This window comes from Dermacentor andersoni, chromosome 1, assembly GCF_023375885.2.
Source record: "Dermacentor andersoni chromosome 1, qqDerAnde1_hic_scaffold, whole genome shotgun sequence".
Classification (NCBI taxonomy): Eukaryota; Metazoa; Arthropoda; class Arachnida; order Ixodida; family Ixodidae; genus Dermacentor; species Dermacentor andersoni.
Genome location: NC_092814.1, coordinates 174,102,078 through 174,129,153, shown reverse-complemented (window position 1 = coordinate 174,129,153; position 27,076 = coordinate 174,102,078). Strand labels below are relative to the sequence as shown.

Here is a 27,076-nt window from a genome sequence, read left to right as displayed (position 1 = left end):
TCTTTCATCATCACGATTCCCGCCTTCGTCGCCGTGTCTTTATTCTTGCGCTGAAGACGCACTCACCTGGTCGAGGTCGTATCACTAGCCAACGCACGAGCTTTGTCGTCCTTTCCTTCTTTACTCCAATTTCACCGCTTTTATTTCACTGCGTTCGGCGAAAGCATGCACGTACACCATTGAGGATATCGCAACACATGCATGCGTTGAAGGGACGAAGGCCTGAACGCAATCATAGCAAAGGAAACGGGATCACCATACGTTTTTCGTCCTCATAGTGAGTACACAACACTGAGTTCAGCAGTTCGCACGGTTTTTGGACATGTGTAGATTATTGAATACGCCGGTCTCTCCTTGTTCATGAACGGTAACTACGTCAGGTAACGCGCCATAACCTAGTTACTTCAACCTTCGGGCAACTTCAAGTGGATTATACTACACCCGCGCCCGTTGTTATTGGGTGCTCGACAAACAAGATAAGGTGGAAACGTCTCTATCGAAACGCCTCTACTCTTCGACATTCAGGAATGAACGAAGTGTAGCGTGACATTTCTGCCGTCGGCACAGCCCGCAGAGCACTGTATATTTACATGTACTCACGAGTCGGCTGCACTAATACTTTGTGCAGCACCGGCACGCGGCAGACAGCATTTACCCGGCCCAGGGAACAGCCTCCGACTCGTTCACGCTGGTGGATCGGCTGGTGGACCCCAAGTTTCGCATGAGCCGCATGCAGGCGCAGGCATCTGCACTGTTGGCTCGTCTCTGGGCTGACCGCACGTTCCTGCCGATGGATGTAGTCGAGCTGGCCGAGTGGATCAGCCTCCGTGCCAAGGACTTCGCCAAGTACCACAGGACGGTCATCGATGCACACCAATTGAGGCTCGGTCGGTGATCTGGTTCTTTCTCGCTTGCTTATGGCTATACCCCGCATCAGCCGATGTTGCGCTACTTACCAAGTGACGGCAAAACGGATTATTGTAAAAGATGGGGAGCATTGAACTTGCCTCAATCGATTGTACTCAAACTTGTTGAACCGGAAATGCATTGGCTGGTTAAGACAGATATGGCGACAACGTTGTTATACGAGTACTACAGCGGATAACTTATAGCAGTCAAAACCATTTAAAACGCGAAAAGTTTTGCCGTTGGCCGATCGCTCTGTTTCTAAGGGACTAGCGCAGCAAACAGGGTGGGACAAAAACTAGAGTTAATGTGTTTTGTCTTTGTCCAACCCTGTTTGCTGCACTGGCATGCATTGAGAGTGCAGCACCAAATCGTCTAAATCGCCACCTCATTGTCACTGTTTTCTATTCAATGTGGCCAAAGTTTTTGCGAAGCTTATGTGTCAACCGCCGACACACCAAAAGCTTACTGTATTATTATCTTGCAGAGTCTGTCCAGCTTGCCGCAGACCAGTTTCTCGATGCTGGGCGCGTGTTCATGAACTGGACTCAGAAACTCAGACAAGATCAGTAAGTACACACCTTAACGCCTTTTGTACTGTACAAGGTACGTTGCGCAAATAATCCGGCTATTCAGTCGCAAGGTACAAGGTAGCTGCCGCTATACAGCAAACTTTGTTCAACTATCAGGGATACGGCAAAGTTCTCTCACCGCCACAAGCAAGCTTCTTTTACCCTCACCTAACTTAAATAATTAACTCACCTAATAAAGAAACTTTAATAATGAATTCAGAAGTTAAATGAAAAATTTGATACAAAAGAATGCGATGCAAGCACTCGTCAAATTCCTTAAATTATTTTGAGATCTTATTAGACATTGTGCGTTTCTGTCCTTCCTGGATTTCTAGCGTGTTTTTAAATAAATAAATCTAACCGACTATCGGCTGCTCAACTTCTCTATACAGTGTATTCCCTCTAACTTTGGCCAAGTTAATTTTTTAAAAAGTGCGACGAGATACGAAGACGCGACCAACGGCGTTTTGTTAGTGGCCGCAAAAGGCGAAGAAAGATGCGAAGCGAGCGCGCGCCCGCGCCTCTCGCGCACGCGACAGAAAGCGGTTTCAAAGAACTAGCACTGCTCCTTGGTTGCTTCGATTGGCGCGGAAAAGTGGAAAGGCCATCGTGTCTTTGTTGGCCGCTCGTACGAGCAAGCTTCTGCGGGACGCTGACTCTCACAGTCGTGTGCCACGCCTTAGGCCGGCGATAATTAAGGAGTGTGACCGAAGCGAAGCAAAAAAAAAAAAAGGAATTCTGCTGTTTGCTGCTCTCTCTGTCAAACAAGGAAACGCGTGAGGAAAAAACATTTCAGGCCGAACCATTCATATGGTAGCGGATTAGCCAGTGAACCTGTTTAAGTGATTAGGTTTCCCAATATAAATCATACATTCACACGTACGTATACATGTATATATAATCTTTATTTTATTTCGAAACGATGGTGATCACGGCTTCTTCTTCGGCCGTGCGCACAATGCGTGGTCTTCTCATTTTTGTTGGAGTTGCAACTGTCGCAGTGGTCTACCTCAGCAAATGCGCAATCCGGATCTTCCGCACCGCGGCAGCTACCGCGGCGCACATCCCCGTGTTTTCCCGCCGCAACTGCCTTGCCGTTGTATTGAGGGCTAGACGACAGCAGACGCAGCCGACAGCAACGGCGGCTAGCGTGGGTGCACTCCCCCACTGCGCAGGTGCGGCGCGCGGTGAAATCCCGTCTCCTTTCTTTCTTCTGCGCCGTACTATCGCTCGTTATCTTTTTTGTTCACTTTACGGACGTTAGCGAGCCCAGGAACTCCCTCCCCCCCCCCTACTAGACCACGCGGCGCCGCCATCTTTTTTTTTTCTATTTACGGACGTTAGACAGCCCAGACACTCCCCCTACGAGACCACGCATACGGCTCATTCATGCAAGTCCGTCAGGTATACAGCTTCGCTGTAAAAGGAGCTGTCGGGAGACACTGTGCGAGTGACGTTGCATGGCCAAGTTGGAAATAAACATCCACCGGTATGATTTTCCACACAAATGCTCGCAAGGGAATTATGATATACTGCGCACGATTGCTACGCAGTTCAAAACTACCGCGCTAGAATTTCGAATCCCTTGGTGTCCGTGTCTTGTAAAAAGAACTTGCCTTACTCTCATGAAGAAAGGCTTAGGAGCGGCGGAGGCAACAGGAGGAACACAGCGGCATTGTTTCACACATGTCATCCTGGAACGCGAGCAAGCCCGACGACGCTCGTCCGAAACTACGAGACACTACGACAGAATGGCAGCTTTTCCACTCAACCGCAAAGGTCTGCAATCATCCGCGAGCACGTCAAGAAGGATATGTTGGCTTTGTTCTCTGAAAACCCGCGTGCCAGTGTGAGAAGTGCGAGAAGTGTGAGCGCCGATACTTTGGTCTCCAAATCAACAGTATGGGGGATGTTAAGAAGCAGCAACATCCGTCCTTATCGCGTCCATCTGCGTCAGGCACTTGAAGCCCGAAACTTCCAATTACGGACGGACTTTGATAATTAGATATTGGTGAGAACAGACGTAGATCCGAATTTTTTTACACAGTGTAGACTGGACGGACGAGGCGATCTTTTCTCGGAACGGCAGTGTAAACTTGCATAATGCTCATTACCGGAGTGACATGAACCCCTATTGGGTTGTCAGAGCAAATCGCCAGTACAAATGATCATTCAATGTTTGGTGCGCAATTCACAACGGAAGCATCCTTGGACCCCATCTTTTTGTTGAACACTGACGGTGTCACGATATGTCGAGATCTTGCGTGTGCCAATTGATCACTTCCTCGGCGATGTTTCGTTAGCCAAACCCTCTGGGACTTGATACCTAGATGATGGTGCACCAGCGCACAGCAGAATGGCCATGTTAAAAAAAAATGGCTCGACGCCGCATTTCCGCAGCAGTGGATAGGACGGCATGGATCCGTTTCTTGGCCAACCCGATAACCAGATTTGACCCCTCTAGATTTTTTTTCCTTTGGGGTTACACCAAAGATAAAATGTACCAGACGCCGTCTAATTCGCCACGCGAGCTCAATGAAAAAAATAAAGCTCGCCTGCAGCCGAATTCCCGAAGAAATGATCAGAAAAGCAACAGAACACGTAAAAGCAAGATGTCAGAGCTGTATACAGCGGCAGACGGTGACCTTTTGAACATACGCTGTAACCAAGCGTAAACTGTTTTGCAGGAGTTGACGGCTTCCATGCCTAAGGCATTCCTCCTCTCCTTTTCTTTCTCCTCCTTATTTCTACCCTGACGAACAATAAATAAGCATGTTTTTTTTCTGAAGTTCAGTCTTGTACTATGCTTATCGCTGCGCTACGCCGGAACAGTATATTACGCTATGACCGTTGCGCACGACTCTAAGAGGCAGTGCTCCGCGGCCGCTTGCTCGTACGAGCAGCCAACAAAGATACCATTGGCTTGTCACTTTTTCGCGCCAATCAAGCCAGCCAGCGACCAGTGCTCGTTCTTTGAAACCACTTGCGGGCGCGCGCGAGAGGCGCTCGCTCGCTTCGCATCTTTCTTCGCCTTTCGCGCCACAAATTTGAAACGCCGAAAAAGTAACTATAGTCGAATACAACTTAAGTCTGCAGTGAAGCCCCGCCCACTGTTAAGAACGGTCAGCTGCAGTGCAAGTTTGCCACCCGCTTGCGACTATGGCGGCAGAATCCCGGCGCTGTTAGGAACGGCGAGCTGCAGTACAAGATTGCCACCCACTTGCGACTGTGACGGCAGCATTCCGGGAGCGTCGCCGCCAACTTCTAGCCACAGCGTGACTAAATCGACTTTCTGACGGAATGAGTTCGGCGGGCCAACTATTGTTCCGAAACTCCCCAACGCGCTACTCGGAACGGCTCCGAGTTCTACGGGGCCCCTCTGACGTCGGTTCCGGACCTTGGGACGTGTGTGCTTTTGTGCGTGTAGACCGTCCTGCGGAGAGGCGGCTAGTTTGCGATCACCAAACGAACGTTCGCGTCGCCTTGTATCGCGGGAGGACCGAGTGTTTAAAAACTGCTGTTGTGCGGATGCTCGACACACTTTTCTTAAGCAGTCATGTTAGACTGAGAAACTCTCTCTCAAGCAGTCGTGTTAGACTGATGTACTTTCTCAAACAGTTATGTTAGACTGATATAAATACTGTAAATAAACCCATATTCCTCGTTCTCGATGAGAAGCAGTCCTTCCCTTCATCAACGTCCTCAGCGTGGATAAGTTGGACAACGGCATGGGCCAGCTACCTTCGAATTCCTGCCCGACTCCAATCTTGACAACGGATCACGAGCGATGGGATTGAGCCCCCAATCCTGACACCACGCACTCATAACCGCCCGCCACTGTTCCACCGCGAGGCTGCAAAGAGTTCGTACTTCAAACTTTCCCTGTTACCTAAATAAGGCGGTAACCGCAAAAATAAAATTATTAGGGCGTAATTTTATACGTTTTCACTCGTATATTATAGTCGAACGGTGAAAGCCTAATTCTTTATTGAACTGGAATAAAACGCTTGCTTTTTTATTGTCAAGTTTCTCTTCAGATGGCAGTGAAGATCCACGAGTAAAACTGGCTCAGCAATAAAGTGAACTGTACCGCGGGCTTTTGAAGAGTCAAATGCACAGACTCCATACACTTTGTCCATGTCTGTTGCACACCTCATCGCTTCCGCCGATGAAAACACTCAAGAACAGCAGGCGCTCCGGAGGTATCAAGTACGACGTCATTTTGAAAATGTCGCATGACGATGATTTTGTTTGCTTCTGTGATTGGCTGGCGGACTAACACAACCCCGCACGGTTTGTGTGCCTTGGTTGCCAACTGCTGTTTCTTTAAAGTTGTATCCTACTATAGGAATGATGTTGCAAGCCGAAAATTCTTTAGCAGATTTTTTTCAAACGCAATGCGGAATGTGATGTCGCAATTTTCTCAATTATACAAGCAATTAATTATTTAGGCAATTATTGTTTCACTGAATAACTAAGCGTTGACAACGACAAAATTTACCAGTGTGCGCGAGGCGACCACTAACAAAACGCCCTTGGTCGCATCTTCGTATCTCGTTGCACTTTTTCTAAGTAGCTTGGCCCGAATCAGCTAGGACACACTGTATAATAGTGAAAACCTCTGCGCAGAAGCCGAAAGCGTCTAAATTCCCGTTCGCGGAATGACACTGTTGTCGCAAAACATCTGCCACGGGAAGGAATCGTGAATCGCTCAAGCGGTTCTCGTTGAATGCCCACAAACGAGTCGTGTTGCGGGCCGCTGTCGTGACGAATCTGTCTAGAGCTCAAGTACAATCACGACTTCACCCTGAAGCTGGACCATTTTTTGTAAGGGCAAAGTGCGCGGATGCTGTTCTTCTGAGCGCTTGCCTGCGCCCGTAATATCTCGGTCTTCGAGTGTTCGTGCGTTTCCTTTGCAGCGTGAACGAAAAACAGTTTAAACGGTGTACTTGGGAATAATTTAAGGTCTGTTATCTTAGAGGCGATAGTCTGCAGTCCGGAATTTCAACGCGGTTTGGAAGGCGCTCACATGTGGGTCCTCTTTAAAGTCGCGCTCTTTGAAGGTGGTTTCCCCGCAATGAGCGTTTGTGTGCAGGGAAGCCCACTTCGCATATTCCCTTCGTTTTACGGGCGATATCAATATCGGAAATTGTCATTTGCGCATGTAAAGCTGAAAACGCTAGCACGACAATGTTGAGTGCCATTCAAATAAATGTGCATGAAGCGTGATTTGAACCTGAGCGTTAGTGCGCCATCAGGACGTCGGTTAAAATGTTTCTTCGGCATGCGCTCAAGAGTATTAAATCCGTCACAATCAAACATATGTTGAGCGCGTCGCACGCCGCGCGCTCGATGCTGGTGACGATTGTAGCGCGCAGGAGCGGAATGATAGTGTGCCAAATTGGGCGTATCAAAGACACCACAGTTGGGGTGAACGGATCTAAGGTAGTGTGAAGACGATCCCGAAGTTGTTCGGAAGTTCAAAGAGGGCGAATTGGCATAGCGGAAGCTATCGCAAAGTGATCAAATATGAGCCAAAGGACTTCGGAGGTTAGTAGAACGTTGTCGAAGGGTAGGACGCATGTAACTTGGAAAAGCTGTTAGCTACCCCCTGTGTATTCTTTCACACAATAGTGCGAAAGAGCAGCAATGACTGCTTTCTCGAAGCATTGCAAGCGTCTCGCTTGCCCGGTGTACGGAACAATTTCGGAGCAAGTACTCGTTAAGGGTTCGCAATGGAACTTGACAAACATGGCAGCGCTTTTTACGTTGGAGAGCACACTTATCGAGGAGGCGACGAATGTGTCCGCGCAGTACGAGATGATAGAAGAAAAAAAAATGTAACTGACTGAGACACCTGACACTCAAAGTACCAGCAATATAAGTATAGCTTAGGTACAAAAGTGGTTGACAGTAAAAGAGCCAGTTTGTTTGTTCAAAGCGCTGCTCCGATCGAGGGCTCTGCTGCAGCACTCGCATTGCACCTTAACCCGACCGTTTTCTTCACAGCCCCATGTACGCGCGCCTCTACAATGACATCGTTATCCGGCTCCCGAAAGTCTTCATCACGCCTCACGGTATCCCCACTCGACACATCTCACACAAGTAAGTTCGCTGCGCCAGGGGTCACTCGGCACAGCTACAAGCGGAGCTTAAAATCGGATATCTTGTCGAGGTTGGAAGTTAACCAAAGATCGGTAGGCCGGTTGGCTTTGGGAGCCCACGGTAAAACCACAAATGAGTCAGTGCAGGGTGGCACGGGTTGGGCCTCTTTTGAAGTCAGAGAAGCGCAGAGAAAAACTAGTTTTGAAAAAAGACTCGGGAACATAGATGAATCTAAATGGGAAGCTAAAGTGCACAAGTATCTGTACTCGACAAGCGTGGATACAGAATGGAGGAAGATGTCAAGAAAGTTGGCAACCAAGTATAGGGTAATTGAAACTGTAAATAGACAACCAGGAGTCGTCAGAAAGTGAGTGAGAGACTCTGAGACAGTTTATCGGATTCAAAAAACGGAAGCAAAAAGGACCATGGAGATTTACAAGAATGAGAAGGAAATTAGAAGGGAAAATCTGTACGAGAACACAAAGGGCAGTGCCTTATTATTTGAGGCTCGAGCCGGTTGCCTAAGGAGAACAACATACCGGAGCCAATATTTGGAACTAGGTGAGGCATGTGTATGCTGCTGCAAAACTCCGGAGACCACTCAGCACTTCCTAATGAAATGCGAAGGGATTCACACCGTGAGAACCGTAGGTAACGTACACCTTCCAGAAGCACTTGTGTTTAAAGTGGACGGAAGCGTCAACCGGTCAGCAGTCGACATAAGCAAGAGACGTTTGGAGTACTAATGAAAAAAAAAATAACAGGGATTGATACGACCGGATCTCCGACAGTCATAGCCAGCGGTACAAATTAAGGTAGATTTTGGAGGGGAAAAATATTAAGGAGATGTATAAAAAAAATGCTAGATAAAGAACATGTATAGCATACCTAATTAAATCAAGCAGGCTAGGTGACTATTTGTAACCGCCCCCTTTCAAAGGGGATGCAATTATATCATCATCACCATCATCATAGGTACTACAAGGGCAGATGTTCCGCAGCCTACTTTTTAAAAAGTACGGGCCTGGACTGCAGGCTTTAAGCATGCCAAATTGCTTGCTATATGTTTTACATCCTCCTCCTCTCATCATCGTCACCCATCATGCGCCTCTTTCTTCCCTCCTTCTTTCCCTCTTCCCCTTCCCCCAACACCAAGTAGCTGGCTAGAGGAGTACTGGGGGCGAGGAGTTACGGAGTAGCCATCTATCGGAAGCGCCTCCCTTGCGTAGTATGAGGGATCACGCGGTGCGCTCCTCATAGGTTTCGCTTATGGAGCTCAATAAAAACACGCGGCAGCCCTCCTGGACATTTATGTAGGTACTCTCAAAACGAGGGAAGTTTTTGACTGTCGATATAATAATCTTGGGCAAACTGAAAGCACAGAATCGTTTACAGACGCTCTCTCTTTACCGAATACGTACAATGAACGCCATTGCGCGTGGTCGCCGCGATGGAGTCTCCCGAACCGCTTCTTGCGTGAAAGGTAGGCAAACGCTGAGCGTAAACTACGTGAAATATGTTCTTATAGTGGGCTGTCTGTATAACCAAATGGGACATAACGGAATGAAGCGTCAATGCAGCGATCGCACGGGTTCGCAGCGACCGACTGCTCGTCTGCATGCATGTCCGCGCACAATGTTTTGCTTTCGCTACAAGCGCGTTTTCGCACCGTGCCGTGAGCTTTAGGCCGCAGAATATGAGCATTTGACAATACACAAGCAACCATTGTTGCGTGCACGCTATCAGAGCTGTTCAAAAGTAATTTCGTTATAGAGACTTGACGCCTACGGCGACTGTGAAGTGCCGTCGCGACGATTCAAGCTTTTTTTCTTCTTCTAAATTCTTGGACGTTTCAATATTATTTCTCAAGTTGCGTCGCACTGTATGTTTATCGGTCTTCTCAGCGTGCGATTTCCCTCTGCTTCTTTTTCGTAATCCTGTGCATTAATTCATAACACAAACATGACCATATGCCATGCCTTCTTTTAATGTGCGTCTCGTCTAACGCTCCCTTTCCGTTCCAGTGAACTTGCCAGTATCTAGCAAACAAGTTCATAGACCAAACCGTCATGACATTAGCCGGGCAGCGAGCGCGGGCGAGCGTCTCAGTGCGCGTTTTCTGCTACTCACCGTACATCGCGCAGTCCCGGCGCCGTAGCATAAATCTTCCTTGCGTCTGTGCTTACTGCATACCCGAGTTGTAGCCGATGGCTGTCTGCCGGTTCTAAGTTTCGCCAGCCAAGCTTCACGCAGCTCCTTGCCCTGCGGCTACGTGTGAATAAGGCTGACACCGGGCTCTGTTGCGTACGTCCGGCACTGCAGCACCGAGAAGTAGCCTACCATGCTGCACACCTCCAAAGCAGCCACTACCTATTATAGTACTTTCAGATGTTGTCAAGCAGACACCTAAGGCGGTAAAGCTTCACCACTTAATCAGAACCGCGGCGCAGGTGGGACTTCAAACTTTAGTTTTCAGCTCGCTTCTGCGCTTCCGAAGCAGCCGACGCGGCCGCTGTGTCCACGTGATCCCTCATGCCACGTCACACCGACGGTGGCGCCAGCTTTTCCAGTGGTGGAGCTCGCCCCCAATACCTCAGGCCGGCCTCTCTGCATTTCGTATCATTAAACTTCTCTCTCTCTCTCTCTCTCTCTCTCTATATATATATATATATATATATATATATATATATATATATATATATATATATATATATATATATATATATATATATATATATACACATATAGTAGTGGTCGGCCTTGAGTTAAGAACTGCTGTTCTAAAACCCGATAGGTATTCACCCTGAGCGCGGAGTATATAGGCCAGGGGTTCGCTTATGGTCAGCGCTCGCAGAAGATCTCGAACAGCGTGCACGCGTGCGGTTGTCTCGGACTAGGAGGCTCGCTGCTCAACTGCGAGTTCCACGGACAACACAAAGGTTGTTTTCTACAACGCGTGGTGACACTGCTGTTAGCAGAAATAGAATGACGTTTCACAAAGCTTCGGGGCCGGCGGCCGTACGACGAACATCTTCGTATTGATTGGCATGCTGGAGAACGCTGAAGGCAGACTGTAATTTGAACCAGCAACGACCTACCCGCTAATAATACTGGCAGTTTGTCTTCGTTTCTCCTGGAAGGCGAGGGACCGCAAGCGCAATCAACCCATTCGCGTAGACCGGGATCAGGGAAGGTCTTAGGAAAGCGTGCACGTTCTGCGCCGCGACTCGTGATTTCATCACGTGCTTGTCTGTGTCCCGCACACATTCCACTGAAGCGGAGTCTCGTCTTAACGGCACGGTCAGCTAGCATAGCATAGTCGGTAGTTTACAATGGCAAGAAAGCATCGCGGAAACGTCAAGCGATAGAGCGGTGAGCTCGCGTGTCTTCTCTTTCGTCGTTCACCATATTTTTCCTTCCAATCAAGTATGTCTTCTCGTTATTCTCGCGAGCCGGCTGCAGAGTGATCACGCTCCTTCTTGCGCTTCTCGATATCGAATGAACGATGGGCGCAGGAACCTGCTGTACTCGCCAGAGGGGCTCCCCTTCCCCGGCCTCCAGGACCTCATCCGGCAGCGGCCCATCGACGGGGACGCGTTCGGTCACATGGTGGCACTCATCACCGAGAGCATCATCCAGGCTACAGAAATCCTCCACTTTTCGCCCATTCCGTGACAATAAATTCACAGCATCACTTCTCCTATTTTGCTTTGCTGAAAGACTCTAACGCCAATGGAGAGCGCTCGCAGTCTGCGTATTCTACAGTTACTGTATATGGCTCGCACACATGGTAGCATATACAGTAACCCTAACATATTCTACGACCCGCCTGCAAGACTGATATCATCATAATTAAATTAGAGTCTAACTTCCCAAAGCAACTTACGCCGCGCTGTGGGGGCCCAGATTAATTTCAACCACCTGGAGTTTTAACGTGTAACTAATGCGCAACACAAGTTTTTCATTCCACCCCCACTGGAATGCCACCGTAATTGTCGTCATGCACGTCAGCATCAGCAGCCTGTTCAAGCTGAATAACAAGAGTGCTTTCCAGCAATCTCCAGTTTCCTCACTTCTGCGGCAGCAGACGCCATCCTGTCCCAGATACGAACACTATAGCGGCAAGCTTCCAGCAGCGGAGTGCCGCACGGCAACCTTACAAGTTTTCAGAGCGACCAACGGCTCAGTGCTGCGCGTCACTGACGGCTCGGCACCGATGCCGCCACTACAGGCACTGCACATATCTCCGTGACGTTAGCACCAGAGCTTCGTTAGAGCGGCGCAAGCGCGTTGCTTGCAGATGCAGTTAACGGTGACATTTTTTACAGCGAAGCTGTATATGGCTAGGGTTGCATGCATTTTTGTTCTCGGTGAACAAAAACTATCATCATCATTGACTCATACCCCCGCAAGCATTCATACTCCTGTAAGCAAGCAAAAAATGCAATGGCTCATAGCACCGTAAGGCAGAGGCTATACAAGCACTCGGCAAACTGAAGCGAATGGCGCTTAAATTCTTTCTAATCGCGCATACATCATAAAGAACAGCGTGTCAAAAACTGTTATCATCAATGGCTCATACCCCCGTGAGCAATGGCTCACCTCCGTAAGCAAGCAAAAAAATTCAATGACTCATAGTTATGTAAGATTCATAGCTACTCACTTTGCGTGAATTAGCTGCGATGACGCTACCTCTGTTGTTGTTGTCGGTGATTTCAATGTGGATATATCGGTACCGAAAAGGGAGCGGTTTACGCGTTCCGTGTTGCAGACAGAGAGAGAGAGAAACAACTTTACTGGTCCATTATGAAATGAAACGCGTTAAGCGTCTGATGGGGTGGCTCCCTATTCGCGGGCTCCATATGCTTCCAGGGCCGCCTGGCCCCTGTGGATCAGTCGGAGCTGGTCTTCCATGGCGGGGCTGGACAGCATGATCTCCCATCGCTCGTAAAGGGTGGGGATAGCAGGGGGGTCAGTTATGGGTATAGGTGGGGGGTGGTGTATGGAAAAATTGCACTCTCCTATGACGTGCCGAAGGGTGCCTAATGCATTGCAGTGAGGACATGTGTTCTTATATCTCTCTGGATATATCTTGTTCTGGAGGCAGGGGTGCAGACATATCCCTTGCGATATGCCACACCGGCCCGGCCCAACCGACCACCCAGCGGCGTACGTGCATCGATTTGATATTATCAAAGAATGTGATTGTAGTTACCAGTGAAATAATGACCGCCAATAAAGACAATAAATTAGTGTGCGTACCTTTCGACGATGACCACCCATCAAGAAAATAAATGAGTTCGTAACTTTGTTCAAAATTATGTGTCACTTCGGTGTCGTGTGCCAAAGAGCTTCGCCGGTCAACCACCTTCACAGAGTGGAATGGCTCATGATTTTTTTTTCTTCTTGTTTTGGTGCTCCCGTTTTCAAACGCTCGCTTCTGTGGTGCAGTGCTTCTCCCAGGCACCGTGGGAGGAACTCTTGAGCTGCTAGCGCGCAGCAAAGCTGCTGTCCGATAGCGCCGAGGAGCTCTTATGGACACGTAGTACCTATCACGCGCGAGAGGCAGCTCGCAAAATAGTGTGTGACTTCCTCGAGTAGTCGGGCCTCGCCACCCTTGTGCACGCGGCCCCACACACCGGCACTGTTAGGTCACGTATACGTGACCTAATAGTGCCGGTGTGCGTGGCCGAGTGACAAACTCTCTCGAGAAAGTCACTCCACAAGTGAAGTATGGATAAATCTCACCTAGTCGCTCTGTTGTATATACACAAAAAGTTCCATTCTTAAAGCTAGTATTCTCTGTTATCCACTCTCCATGTCCCTTTACTCCCCTGCCTCCATTCCCTTATTGCTGACCGCCGTTTAGGTGTCAGCGGACTGCGCTGGACAGTTACAGTGCGGTCAGCAATCATTTGCTTGATTTTCGTTTATTGATTTATTTCAATAAACAACCAACTGCTGCTGCTGCTGTGTTATAGTAGATGGTTGGTATCTATCTATCTATCTATCTCCCTCAAACGCCGACCCAGATGCTCAAGTTGCCTACCAGGTTGGGTCGTGTCCTAGTTCCATCGTCGTCATTCGTCCTTCCAGCTTCATGATCTGACTCTCGTCCTGCCGTCGTCGTCATTCATGCCTTCTGCGCCAATCCAGTGGCCCAAGGTGTATAATAGTATAATATGGTCGTTGCATTGTCGTCATTCCAGCTTTGTCCTCCGACTCTCGCCATGCTGTCACCGTCACGCCATCTTCGTCATAGCGTATTAATCAAGGTCATAGCGTACTAATCGTGACCTTGGGCAAGATGATCGGCGCTTTTGAGGAGGCGCGATCAGCCCACGCGCTGCGTTTAAAAGAAGCCAGCATGCAATCATATAGCGTTTCACTGAGACGCTCACTTCAAGCTCGTACGACGGCGAGGCGTAAATGCCGCGTCACTCGATCGTGGGCGTCTGCTAAAGGCGTGGCAATTGCGCTCTTCTGTAATTTCGGTTTTCGAAGTATAATTTGTCCAGAATTCATTACGATGATTTCTGTACGTCCGAAAAATTGTTATGCTCGGATGAGGGGGCTTCAAATATGTCATTAGGATCGATCGTCTTGACTCTGTGCCCAAGCATGCTGTCTAATTGGCACAGTGATATAGTAACGCCGTTGCCCGCAGACGCCGCGACGTCTCCGGTTCCGATGATATTGAGTGTCCGATGATGATATGAGTGTCCGAAGATATTACGAGCGGCGTTTTGGAAAGGCTCCATGTGGTCTATGCGCGGCAGAAGGCTTCTATTTTCGTGATTTCGCTCATCTCCAAACTCAGCTTATCTCGATTTTTTTTGCGGTTTTTACAGTTAAACAATTATGAGGTTTTACGTGCCAAAACCACTTTCTTATTATGAGGCACGCCGTAGTGGAGGACTCCGGAAATTCCGACCACCTGGGGTTCTTTAACGTGCACCTAAATCTAAGCACACCCGGTTTTTACAGTGACTTCGCGGGGGTTTACTGCAACTACCTTGTACCTTTACGTATATATGTTTGTTGCGAATCCGGTGCTATCAATTCTACCGGCCTTTTTTTTTTCACCAATACTACAGTGAACTAAAAAGGGCTTCTATACTCGCGGACAACTTTCTGTGGCTGTGAAGGGAAAGCTACGGGCGCGTGGCTGCTGAATATCTGTTATGCCAAGTAGTCATGAAGCCACAAAATAAGTAAACCCTCACACTCAGTGGTGTATTCTGTCCTATTTGACTGTTGCTAATAAGGTGTTTATGTTTTCGTTTCCCCAGTCTAAACACACGTGGATTAAAACGTGGGGCTCTCTTCAGAAGCACCCTCACTTGTGCGCGTTTTGGCTCTGTAGCTTTCCCTTCATAGCCACAGAAAGTTGACCTCGAGAAGTAGTACACTGCACTAATACTCTAAATGTCGCTTGCTTATCTCGACTGCGGACCGGCTAGTGCTTCCATCCACTTTAAATCTCAGCGCTTACCTAGGAGTGTTAGCCAGCGCCGCTCACGGCCAAGGCAGCGGATATGGGACGTCCTTTCAAGCGCAGGCACGTACGTGAGCGTAGGAGCAAGCAACTGGCCAATAAATCCTCGTAATACACTATCTCATCTCATCAAGACTGCCAAATTCAATGTTCTCAATTGCTATGCAATGAGTAAGAAGAATAGGCGGTGGCCAAATTGATGATGATGATGATGATAATTTATTGGCATCCTCCTTGAAAAGGGGCAGTGACAAATAGTCACCTAGCCTGCTTGATTTAATCAGGTATGCTATACACGTTTTTTATCTAGCATTTTTGTGTACATCTCCTTTATCTTTTCTTTTTCCTTCAAAATCTACCTTGTATCACTATGACTGCAATCGACCCGGTCGTACCAATCTTCTCCCTGCTAAAGTTCCTAGAATATCTAGGGACTTTATTCTCTGCTTTTTTCCACCAATCCTCTACACGCCCCTTGCTCATCTCAACTGCTCACTGGTTGACGCTTATCCACTTTAAACCCAATAAGCGCTTCTGGAAGGTGTATGTTGCCTGCTGTTCTCACTGGATGTATCCCTTTGCACCCCATTAGGATGTCCTGAGTGGTCTCTGAATTTTTGCTGCAGCATACACATGCCTCACCTAGCTCCGAATATTGGCTCCAGTATGTTTTTGTCCTTAGGCAACCGGCTCGAGCCTCAAATAGCAAGGCACTGCCCTCTGTGTTTTCGTACACATTTTCCCTTCTAATTTCTTTCTTTTCATTCTTGTAAACCTCCATGGTCCTTTTGTTTCTGTTCTTTGCACCCGATAAACTGTCTCAGTTTCTCTCACTTTCTTTCTGACGAATCCTGGTTGTCTATTTACAGTTTCAATTACCTTGTACTTGGTTGCCAACTTTCTTGACCTCTTCCTCCATTCTTTGTCTACGCTTTTCAGGTACAGATACTTGTGCACTTTAGCTGCCCATTTATTTTCATCTATGTTCCCGAGTCTTTCTTCAAAACTTATTTTGCTCTGCGCTTCTCCGACTTCAAAAGAGGCCCAACCCATGTCACTCTGCACTGCCTCTGTGGTTTTACCGTGGGCTCCCAAAGCCAACCGGCCTATCGATTTTTGGTTAACTTCCAACCCAGACAAGATATCTGGACTTAAGCACGGAATGCCATTTGCGAACGTTAGCACTGGCACCATTACTCCTTTCCAGATCCCATGCACCACCTCATATTTATTGTGACCCCACAGTGCTCTGTGCTTCATTATTGAAGCCCTGCACTTCTCCTTTATATTCAGGTTCTCATGGTGGGTGCTTAAGTAAGTCTTTCCTTCATTTATGTACACACCGATACACTTACATTGCTTCACTATGGGTATGACTTGCTGTTAAAATGACATCACATAATTACTCGTCTCTTTGTTAAAGATCATAATTCCCGATTTCTCTGTGCTAAACTTGAGGCCTAGATTTGCTGCTGCATTGCCACACATGTTCACAAGTGTCTTTACAGCTCTTGCATTGTCTACTAGTCGAACTGTGTCATCCACATACATCAGTCTGGGGACTTTCTGTTGCACAGTTTGTTCATTGTGCATGCATGATAAATCAAACCTTAATTCAGTTTTCCAGTAGTCTTTCTATGCTCTTAATGTAAAGCGTGAACAACAATGGAGACAGAGGACATCCTTACTTCAGTCCTTGGTGAATTTCCACCAATTCGTTATATTTTCGGCCTTCCCATACAATTTGTACTCAGTTGTCTCTATACATTTCCCTCAGCAGCTCCACGAAATTGTCATCTACACCTTCCTGCTTGAGAATATCCCATAACAATTCCCCATCTATGTTGTCATAGGCACCTTTAATATCTATAAATGCTATCAATAAAGGTCTATTCTGAGCTACTGAAATCTCTATGCATTGAGTTAGTACAACCATATTATCCTCCAAGCCTGGCCTGAACCAATTCTGCAGTTCCCCCAGTACGTCATTTTTCTCCACCCATTTCGACAGTTCCAATTTTATGGCTTGCATTGCCATAATTCCTGCTCCAGTGGTGGTGCGCTATGGATAAAAAATGCAGATCTTGAAGGCTATGCTTTTGCTGGTTGCATGCGGGGGAAGTGATTGCGGGAGCCAGAAACATGTCACAGACGTAGCATTTTGGATTCGAGCGAATAAATATTTTCTTAGCCAGACTTGGGTTTGATGGTCGCATTTATTTAATAAAATTGAGTTTGCAAAAAAGTTAAAATCCACGGTGTTCAATCAGGGGAAAAAATTTGTTCGTAACCTCTAGAAATTTGTAACATCGTGTTTAATAAAATCTGGATTGCCCACTTAATGTTTACACAGCAAGCTGAAATGTTGAAGGGCCTCTCTAAATATTTGTTTTAGATACGATGATGAGTTTCAGTTCTTGTAGGTGGTTTCTTTGAAACTTCTGCATTCAGTCCCTGTATTGAATATCATCTGAATGTATCATTGTCATTTGATAGCTAGATGGTTGTGTTCATGTTGCCCTACATGCATAATTGTGGGTTTGTATGTTGTTTTTCCATACATCATATTTATTGCAACATTGTATATGAGCATTACACAGGCAAAAGGCAATAAATCACAATTCAATGGATTTAGAGGGACCTAAAAAACATGATGCATACATTTAACAACAGATAAATAAATTAGACATATTTGCCCCTAAAAGATGAAGCACTGACTGACAACTAATCAGGAGAAATTACCAGTCCGGTTGAAACTCTGTTTGGTCACACATCCTTTAGGTGTTCTTATTGTGAAATGAAGACACAGGAGCAAACAGTTTTCTTGAACTTCACGTGTCAACTCAACTTTAATAACCATTTTTCCATAAAATTCATTCACCACGACATGTGCTCGTTCTCAATCTGAGCACCGACAGCGCCAAGCACCCAGGAGGTGTACCGCAGCTAGCGTGGAGCAGAAGCTCGCATTTCACACACACCCGTGGAAAACAGCAGCTCCCCCATCATCTTTTTCGGACTAGTTTTCTGGAAGACGTCGATGAAAGCAAGAGAACAGAAACAAACACACACACACGCACCTTCTCAAAACACATAAATCTAGATGTGTGTAATATGTATATAGATATGTATAATATGTACGCACAATGTTTTATGCAGAACATTCGCGCAGGCAATTGCACCTTTCAGAACTGCAGCCAGTTGTGATGGCATTCACCAAGAATCACTCAAACCGGGTTAGGGATACACTTTGCGTTCGGTCATCTTTCCTGCGAACAACACATCCATCATCACCATCATAGTCATCATCACACGTTTGACTAGTTCAGATGTTCACTTGCAAACACCTGTGACAGGTCGGGAAAACACATCTAGAGGCCTTAATAATTTAGTAGAAATACAGACAAGCTGGTGCTACATACACGACAAGCTTGGTGGTACAGTCGAGAGGCAGCACACACGTCGCACCGCCCAGCACTATCCTCCCCTATACGCACTCAGTACATGCTCTACAGGCATTCCCTGCTTCTCTTCTGAGAGAGTGCAGTCAAAAAGCAAACACTTCACCGGTGCTCCCGATAGTGGTCTTATCAGCATTGCTACAGAAGAAAGGGCTGCATCCCACAGGAACAGCTGCACATGCAGTGGTAACACAGAGCAACTAACCTGCACAGCACACCGCATCGAGCCAATTGGCAGATTCTGCTGCGTGGCACAAACAGCGGGAGCTAGCAAGGGCAAAGGTGCCCGTTTTCAGCAATACCCACCAGAGTTCACTTTTCCTGCCAGCACTGAATGATACTTACAATCTCAGTAGAGATTGAAGCGGTGTGGTCACGAAGCCTCGGTCAAAGAACATGCATTCCAAAGGAGGACCATTTATAATGATGAGGCTGTGCTATTTACTATGCCAGCTTGTTGCCAGGAGCTCCTCCACACTGCTTCGTATGAAATGCAGAGCTGCATGTGTGCACACATTGTGCCAAGTCAAGTGAACCATAGCATGAAGCACTTTAATCATCACCACTACACACTGTTGGAACTTGCACTGGAATCCTCCCTTGAAAACTACTTGTGAGCCTGTATCACGTCAACACTATTTAGACAAAGATTGTTAACACCCAAATAGCAATATATTTATGCATGGAACAACCATTCAATTCACAGAAGCTATGGTCGTGCAAAAAGGGGTGCACCTGTCAGGTGCTGTATCAGTACTAAAAGAATATTCATTTTCCCATGATTGAGAAACTAGGGCATGAATTTGTGGGTATTGGTTTCATAGTGAGTGATCAAAATAAAGAGAAGGAAGAAAGAAAGGACAATCTGCAGCTTAGTTATCATTTAGGCTCACAGGCAGTACAGGCTAACGTTGGCATATTACTAGCACAGGCAAACTTTCAAGGGTGACCTTAAAATATATCTTGTACCAGCTCCATAGTCATTCCACCTCACTCGTGACTTTCACAGTGCAATGAAGTTTACTGTCTTCATATGACATTTGTCATAGATCCATTCTTTGGTACTCTTGGAGCCTCATGCACAACAAAAAACATCCATGCTCACAAAGTTCTGCAAGTCAGTATGCCCAAGACGAGTAACATTCCATTTGCACGGAACATTTCCATCAATGGTCGGTCACTGATGTGGTATATATATGTTGCCGGGACAAGCATATGTCTGCTGCCAAGATCGATACTAAAAGGAAGCATCGCAACCTAGAACTTGCACAGAGCATGCAGTGCATGGCAACACCATTTGCCATTAGAAGCACAGTCAACTTTCAGAATCCCAGCCTGTCCTTTCTCATCTGGTGCACACCTAACAAGCCCACTGTTGCAAGTCAGCAAGACCCAACAATAGTTGGGCAACCTAACTGGTGACTACCAAGTAAGCTGCTATGTTTGCTTTGCCCATTATTGCAATGGCCTATCTGTATATATGGTGGCCACTGGCCACAATTGAGGTGGAGTGGAATAGATAATGTGCAACACATCTTGTTGGTGATCTGTGCCTTTTCATGCAGCTGGATCTAAGACATGCACGAAGTTTGGACATCCTGGACATACTGCAGAGTCCATTTTGTAAACACTCTGCCACGGAGTGAGGAAGCTGACGTATCATGTCATATCATGCATGCTCATCGAGCACAGTTAATCACTTTGTGACAGCATTCCACACCAGACATAGAGACAAACTTCGTTAAGTGTGAGGCTCTTTGTACAGGACAGATTGGATAACAGGTCCATGCAGCCAGCGTACAATGCTTGACAAGGGTGACAGAAATTTTAATCCTGATGGGGACTTTTTTATAGTAGTAGTTTCAACAATGCTAACAGCATGTTCGCTTTGCAAAAGCTGCCTTTTTAAAGTGACTTTTGCTGCTGATAGAATTAAGTTGTAATTCAATGAGCAGTCAGTTTTCATGAAATGCATCCAATTACATGCATTGAAATGTAGAGTTACTTCCTGCTTCTTTTCCCCCCTTCCTCTCTGAACATAACAATAACACATCATGTAATGAGTAGGTATGACGAAATGCATAGAAAATATCTATGTGCAAGAGCAGCAGTCAATACACAAGTCTAAATTAGTAGTTGCATAACTGACTATAAGCAAAAATTTGCACATAAATAAATTTAGTTTGATCAAACTGAATCTAATCACAATAACTCAACTGACCACTTGCAAGCACTGCACATCATGCCTAAAGAATGCATCAGCCAAGTGGAGAAAGTTACTTCACATGCATGAAAATTCAGTAGGTACACATTTCCACTAATTCACATTTTCAATGGGCAAAGGCGAGGCAGAAAAGATGTTGAATGTAAATGCAATGGCATTGCGCGATAAAAGCTGTGAGACGGCAATCAAAGATTATGTCACACTAGTATGTTAGAACTATCTTTTCTGCACAGTTCACAATAACATGATGGGTGCACTGTTGCACAATATCCTTGTGTCATGCGTTACCTGACAAAGCACTTGAGCGCATCATACTGAATCTACTGTGTTATGTATTAAGGGGAACTAATAAGCAGCATTACGATGTAACAACAGATGCATGTACCCTATTGCAAACATTTACATTGCAGTAAGGGTGACACAGAAACCGGTTGAAGACTTTTCTATGGATCACACTTTCACAGTTCATGCTGCCAAATAAAATACAAGAGAATAGAGAGAAGATGTCGTACTGACACCACAATGACAGTGAAGCATAGATATGCAACCAGTCCCTCAACTGTCACTCTGACCATACATGTACGTCTTACAAATGTTTCACCATTATGGTGAATCTGCATGCTTTACTTTATGTATCAGCATTTCAAAACCTCCTCCTATGGCAAAGTAAATGATCAAGAAACATAGGTAGTACATTACATTCCAACAGCAAATAAAATGTTTCTTCCTCGAGCTTCAGCACCTTCTGTAACCAGTCCTCCTTTATTTTCAGTCATTAATAAGTTAATAAGTGTCTTTTCTTTGCTGATGTTTGTCCTACTATTATAGGTAACACTTGTTGCATGCCACCACTGTATATTGCATACAAGTGTGACATAACTTTTCATTGCTGAATAATAAGAATGCATGAAATGCACCAGAAAAGAAGTTGTGATAGGTGACCTCCAAAGGTTATGCAATGCACATAAAATCAGGCATTCAGCTCCAAGTACAATGCCATTCTTAATTAGCAACATAAACAAAACAACTTAGAGAGGTATGCTGCCAATTTCAAATAAATGCTTCCTGGTGCAACATATAGTTTTCTGGGGTTTTTTTCTGCCTCATCTGCTTAAGAATGTCAGTGTAAATAATGTTTGCCTAGATATATTGAAGAATAAGTGTTGATGTAGATAGGCTGGGCAACTGCTGCACCTAAGGGGTTCTCTTAACCCACTAGATCAGTTCAAATGCAGAACTTATATGGACTTGACTGGAATGAAGCACACCTTCTGGCTTCAACAACAAATGACCACACAAACTGCATAAACAGTATATAGCCAACAAAATTAAGGCCAGGCATTCTCTCTCCTTTTTTTTAGCTGGATGTCACAAATTTGCCCATGATTTTGCCTGCCTTTGCATTTTTCCACAACAAGAACTGCACAGTGACCAAGAAAGATGCTTCCATACATGCATTTTCAGTAAAGGTAACAAAGAGTCACAGCGTGCGCACATTAGTGCTGCTTACCAGTACTCACACTCAAAATGCACAGAACAGTGGAATACTTCAATTAACAGTGGACAGCTTACAATAGTTCTTGCTATGCATACACAAAAAAGGTTACATGTAAATGTGCTAACACAGATACACTGATATACAAGTATGTATACTATGTACATAAGATATGCCACATTACATCGTCAGTGCACTCATGTTGACACTGCCTCGTTCAGGTGTCGACCTGGAACAAGTGTTTTCTTTCTCCAGCTAACTCAATGTTACCTTCATACAACAATAGGGCTGGAACTGGGAGATGAATTCATTCAGCCCTTTGTGCCCTTGTTTGTAAGTCACGTGAAAAACAGACTTCTCTTTTCAACCAATATTTTGTTACTTGTGTCGCCGTTATGAGAAGGTATGGACAATCTTTCTCACGTTCAGACTGGGCCCAGGTGCATGCACTGCATGTGTGTTAAAACAGTAAAGCAAAGAACCTTACCCATATGAGACAGCCAATAATTAACCCTTTGCGGTCATGTATCAGGACCCTCCCAACATGCAAAAATATCTGTTATCGTCACATGTCTGAAAGCACTCAATGCACGCACACTAACATGTGCTGGTTTTATTCTTTGTTTTTGTTGTGGCACCTTAGGGAACTTTTTCAGCTATTTTACTGCACTTCGCAGCACGTGCGTACAAGGGCAACATTTCTTAGCAGCCCACTTGAAGAAATTCATGCATGCTTCTCATGACATGAAGCACCAAGATGATGGCAATGTTTTCTCCGCATACATAAAGAACTCACGTGAGTTTAGTGAATCCATAAGGGCTGAGAAAGAATATGTTACACTTCTAGATGACCAGCAAACATGCTCAAATGAGAGCACTGAAGAAGAAAGCAACAATGAAACCTATAGAAAATTATTCTTGCGGTGATCACCCACAATGTCGTGCTGGCTGGAGACTGTGCACTGTACAGGAGCCTCAGAAATAAAAGTTTTGGAAAATGAATCACTCACTACATGTTTGTTCACATGAGTGCTCTTTCTGTACAGCACCCAAAATGTGCGAAATAGTTCCTGACCAGAACAACTGCGAAGTGGGTAAATGCTTATGACCGCAAAGGGTTACTAAATGGCGAGAACAAAAATTTCTGCTGGGTGAAGCATAATAGTCAGACATGCTTTACTTCAACGGCAATCATGTATAAATGTCTCTGACACCAGTGTTCACAGTTGACAGTGAGCTTGCAAGTCATCTGCAATACTGTCATTAAGATGGACACATATACACAAGAAGCTTCAAACTGTCGGTGGGGCAGCTGGGAGTGCACTGTAGTAGTAATATTTACCTAGCATAGCAGTTTCAATTCTGCTATTTCAGGTAGAAGGTAGTGAGAGAGCATCCCAGCAAACACTTTGGTAGCCTCTCAAATTGCTTGACAAGTTGCTGATGATGATCATGTGTCCATAAATGCCAGTGTGCAAAGACAAATGCTTTATGAAGGACATGCAGTCGTGCTATTATGAGATGTGCCATGGTCATCGCTCTGGCTTTTACTATGTTTACACCTTTTGTGAACACTGGTGCCATAAATCTTGCCCCATGCTAAATGCTAGTTCAGTACAACCCCTGCACTAAAGTTTTCTTTTGCAAACATAATCCAACACAAGCCATGAAAAAGCATTTCAGTCATGCCGAGTTCCGCTTACTAGAGTAAGCCAATGTACACCTTTTCATAAATGATGACGCCATTCCACCTACTGAGCTGTTTAGCTGAACAGAAGGCTTCGTGTTCATTTACACGCACAACAAAGCACCAACACCTGTCCTTGGTGTTTTCTTCAACACAGAGACGTTCCCAACATTCACCACGAGGACAGGGCAGAAAAAAAAAGGCTAGTCTTTTAAGCAGTCCCTGGTGTTGACTCTTCTAACTCTGTTGCTGCACCCGAGCTGTCTGCACTGTCCGGAGCTTGGGCAGTACAATAGTACTTCTTGTGTGCAACAAATGTTGACAGATAGTTGAAAGATATGTCACATGCCTTACAGTATTTAGTTCCTCCATGGACTTTGCTCTTTGGTGTTGCCACAGGTGGCACTGGTTTCATTGCAGCAGCAGCATCAGTATCGGCTGAGTTAGTTGCAATAACGTCCACCAAAGTAGTCTCAGCAGCAGCCGGAGAGCTACACATTGTGACGTCCGACTGTAGTTTGGTCACACTTTCTGTGGCAACATCTTCTGCATCCGAAACTTCTTCCACCTTGACCTCTGGCACAGGAGAATGATGCCCCTCATTTGTTGAGGAACGAGGCTTCTCACTTGTGAAGGAATGAACTGCTGAGGTGGCAACTACATCACGATGTACCAGCTTGACATGGCGCACTACATTGCCCTTGTAAGAGGAGGAGTAGCCACACAGATTGCACCAGTGAAGAAGCTCTGTTGGAGCAGGATGATGTTCCTCGCATGCTCTTGAAGTTGAGCTCGACTCTTCTGTCACAGTAGTAGCAGTAGGAGGGCTACCAGAGCGGGCAGAAGCTTCTTCTGTTGTTTCACTCGTATGTGGAAGGGCAGGAGTCACTGCTGCAGGCACTCCGGCACTGCCATTCCAAGGACAAAGTGTGTTCCCATCTGCACCAACACAAAGAATGAGAGCCTCTTCTTGCATTTGTGTTCCTTTTTCCAGGTGCATACGAACATGAGTGCGCATTCCACGAAGTGTATGGCCTTTGTAACCACATTCTGCACATCGAAATGCCCTCACTCCTGTGTGGGTCACAAGGTGACGCTGTGCAGCAATTTGCGTTGGACAGAAGACATCACAATAGGGACACTTGCGCAGAGCAGCAGAGCAAAGGTGCTGCTTCAGGGCTTCTTCTGTTGGATAAGACAGTCTACATCGTGCGCACGAAAGCTCCGTAGGCCTTTTGACAGCTGCAACGCCCACTTGGCCTTTCAGCACGTCTCTCTTTGGACAGTAGTAGGTCTGGTGAGCTTGAAGGTTGCTAAGTGAAGTGAACTTTATACCACATGCAAGGCAGTAAAACTGGTAGAGTGGTTGAGGTGGTGACTGAACTCCAGCGCTCCTTTGGCCAAAGACATCAGAAATAGCGGGCACTGGTGAAGCACTTGCATTGGCTGACGGTGACCGAGAGGCAAGCTCTGATGAAGATCCTTCATCCCCAGAAGGTGAAGAGAGTCGTCCCAATTTTTGCTGCCTAGAAGCACAGTAGTGGCGCTTGTGAGCTAAATAATTTTCATGTTTGTAGAACACAATGTTGCATTCACGGCAGCGAGAGGTTCCTTGCTTTACAACTACCTGTTCCCCAAGTGTCAGTAGTGGATCCATAGCACTGACTACAATAGCAGATGGGTTTGAAGCCTCCTCTAGCGGAGCAGGAGCTGGTGAGGAAGGGTTCCTTGGTGACTGCCTAGCCTTATCCTCCTTCCGAAGGCTTAGGTCCAGTGGTGTCTCTGTCACATGTTCCTGCTTGATGCACGGTGAATTAGCTTTGCTGCTGCTGGAAGGCGCACTTGCAGCAGTTACTTCAGTGCTTGGGTCCTTTGCTTGTGTGCCATTTTCCTTCGTTTCACATGGCTCAGCAGGAGTGGATGCTGCAGGGGTTACCGAGCCACCAGATGTCACCAAGGCTGCAGGTGCTACAGTGACAGTTTGGGGGCAAACAATTGCTGGAGCCACAGATGGAGCCACATCTTGCCGCAAAACTCCACCAGTTGTAGGAACGAGGCCGTTTCCAGGCACGTAAGAACATGGAACAAGGATTAATGGGTTAGTAGATATTGCTGCAAATAATGGCTGGTTAAGCAGAACCTGCTCAGGTGCAGCTGGTGCTATGGACACCGTTGGCACTGGGGGTGGGGCAGGGGCAATGCTCACAGGGGCTTTCTGTACATGCCGCGTGCCACAATAGAACTGCTTGTGTACAGTAAATGTTTTGTATGAAGAAAACTGGATGTCACAGTTGGCACAGTATCGAGCACTTGGCGGAATTGAGATGTCTTCTGTAGCTGCTGTTGATGGCACGTCAGCAGTGTTGGTTGGGGATGAAGGCGAACCATGTAGCCGCATGTGGCGTGTGAGGCTCCCCTTCCGGTCATAAGCATAAGAGCAGTACTTGCACTGGTAAGTACGACTGCTCTTTGGAGATTTGCTGGTTGTTGAAGAAGCATCTGAGCTGGGGGGTGACAATCCATCTTCCCGGCGAGGACGCTTGGCTGGGACACCACATGTTTCTGTTCCGCCTTCACCATTCTCTCGTGGTGATGAACCTGTGATGATTATGCAAAGCACCAAATTAGCTGGCAACCGATGCTATTCCTCAACTTTCAGAATGGAGGGAAGCCCTCTGCACACACATGTAAGCTCTGTTCAATATCTAGTCAAGTTACAGTAGTACTACATGCCATGCAGGAACATCCATTTTCCACCTTCAGGCAGGATTTCTTAAGGGCAATACCTGAGTTTCTTACATTGTCAGAGCCTTTTACAATAATCCTTAAGATCAAAGCAACTTCAATGTGAACTATGATATAAATCAACTTTCAATCTTGCGTATATTACATTTATGTGTTTAGTGCAATGCTCTAAACGGTTTAGTCATATCATCACGTGAACCGAGTACACCGAGAAGCAGTCTCACAGGTAAGCAGCAAACTATTTTTAGCAACACATGCATACACATGCACTTACTAAGTGACTCTAATTGTGACTCTAATGGCTGCAGCGTCTGCCTTGGCGGCACTAGGAGACAGTGCATGTGCCAAAGAGACGCTCTCTCTCTCTTGGCAAGAACGTCGAT

At 46.2% G+C, this 27,076-nt stretch overlaps 2 protein-coding genes across 3 annotated transcripts in view; one reads left to right on the top strand and one right to left on the bottom strand.

The window, feature by feature from the left end:
* LOC126547201 (N-acetylated-alpha-linked acidic dipeptidase 2-like) overlaps positions 1 to 11,274 on the top strand; it is an 80,981-nt gene extending 69,707 nt beyond the window's left edge. The window contains exons 14-17 of the mRNA XM_050195097.2: positions 629 to 887; positions 1,394 to 1,475; positions 7,488 to 7,583; positions 11,099 to 11,274. Coding sequence (XP_050051054.2) covers positions 629 to 887; positions 1,394 to 1,475; positions 7,488 to 7,583; positions 11,099 to 11,258 — 597 coding nt within the window. The 3' untranslated portion in view covers positions 11,259 to 11,274. The remainder of the gene's footprint in view (positions 1 to 628; positions 888 to 1,393; positions 1,476 to 7,487; positions 7,584 to 11,098) is intronic.
* A 6,626-nt stretch (positions 11,275 to 17,900) lies between these two features.
* The window catches only part of ush (Zinc finger protein ush), a 491,478-nt gene continuing 482,302 nt past the window's right edge, over positions 17,901 to 27,076 (bottom strand). For both annotated transcript variants that reach the window (XM_050194693.2, XM_050194695.2), the window contains exon 7: positions 17,901 to 26,546. In XM_050194693.2, coding sequence (XP_050050650.1) covers positions 24,160 to 26,546 — 2,387 coding nt within the window. In that variant the 3' untranslated portion in view covers positions 17,901 to 24,159. The remainder of the gene's footprint in view (positions 26,547 to 27,076) is intronic.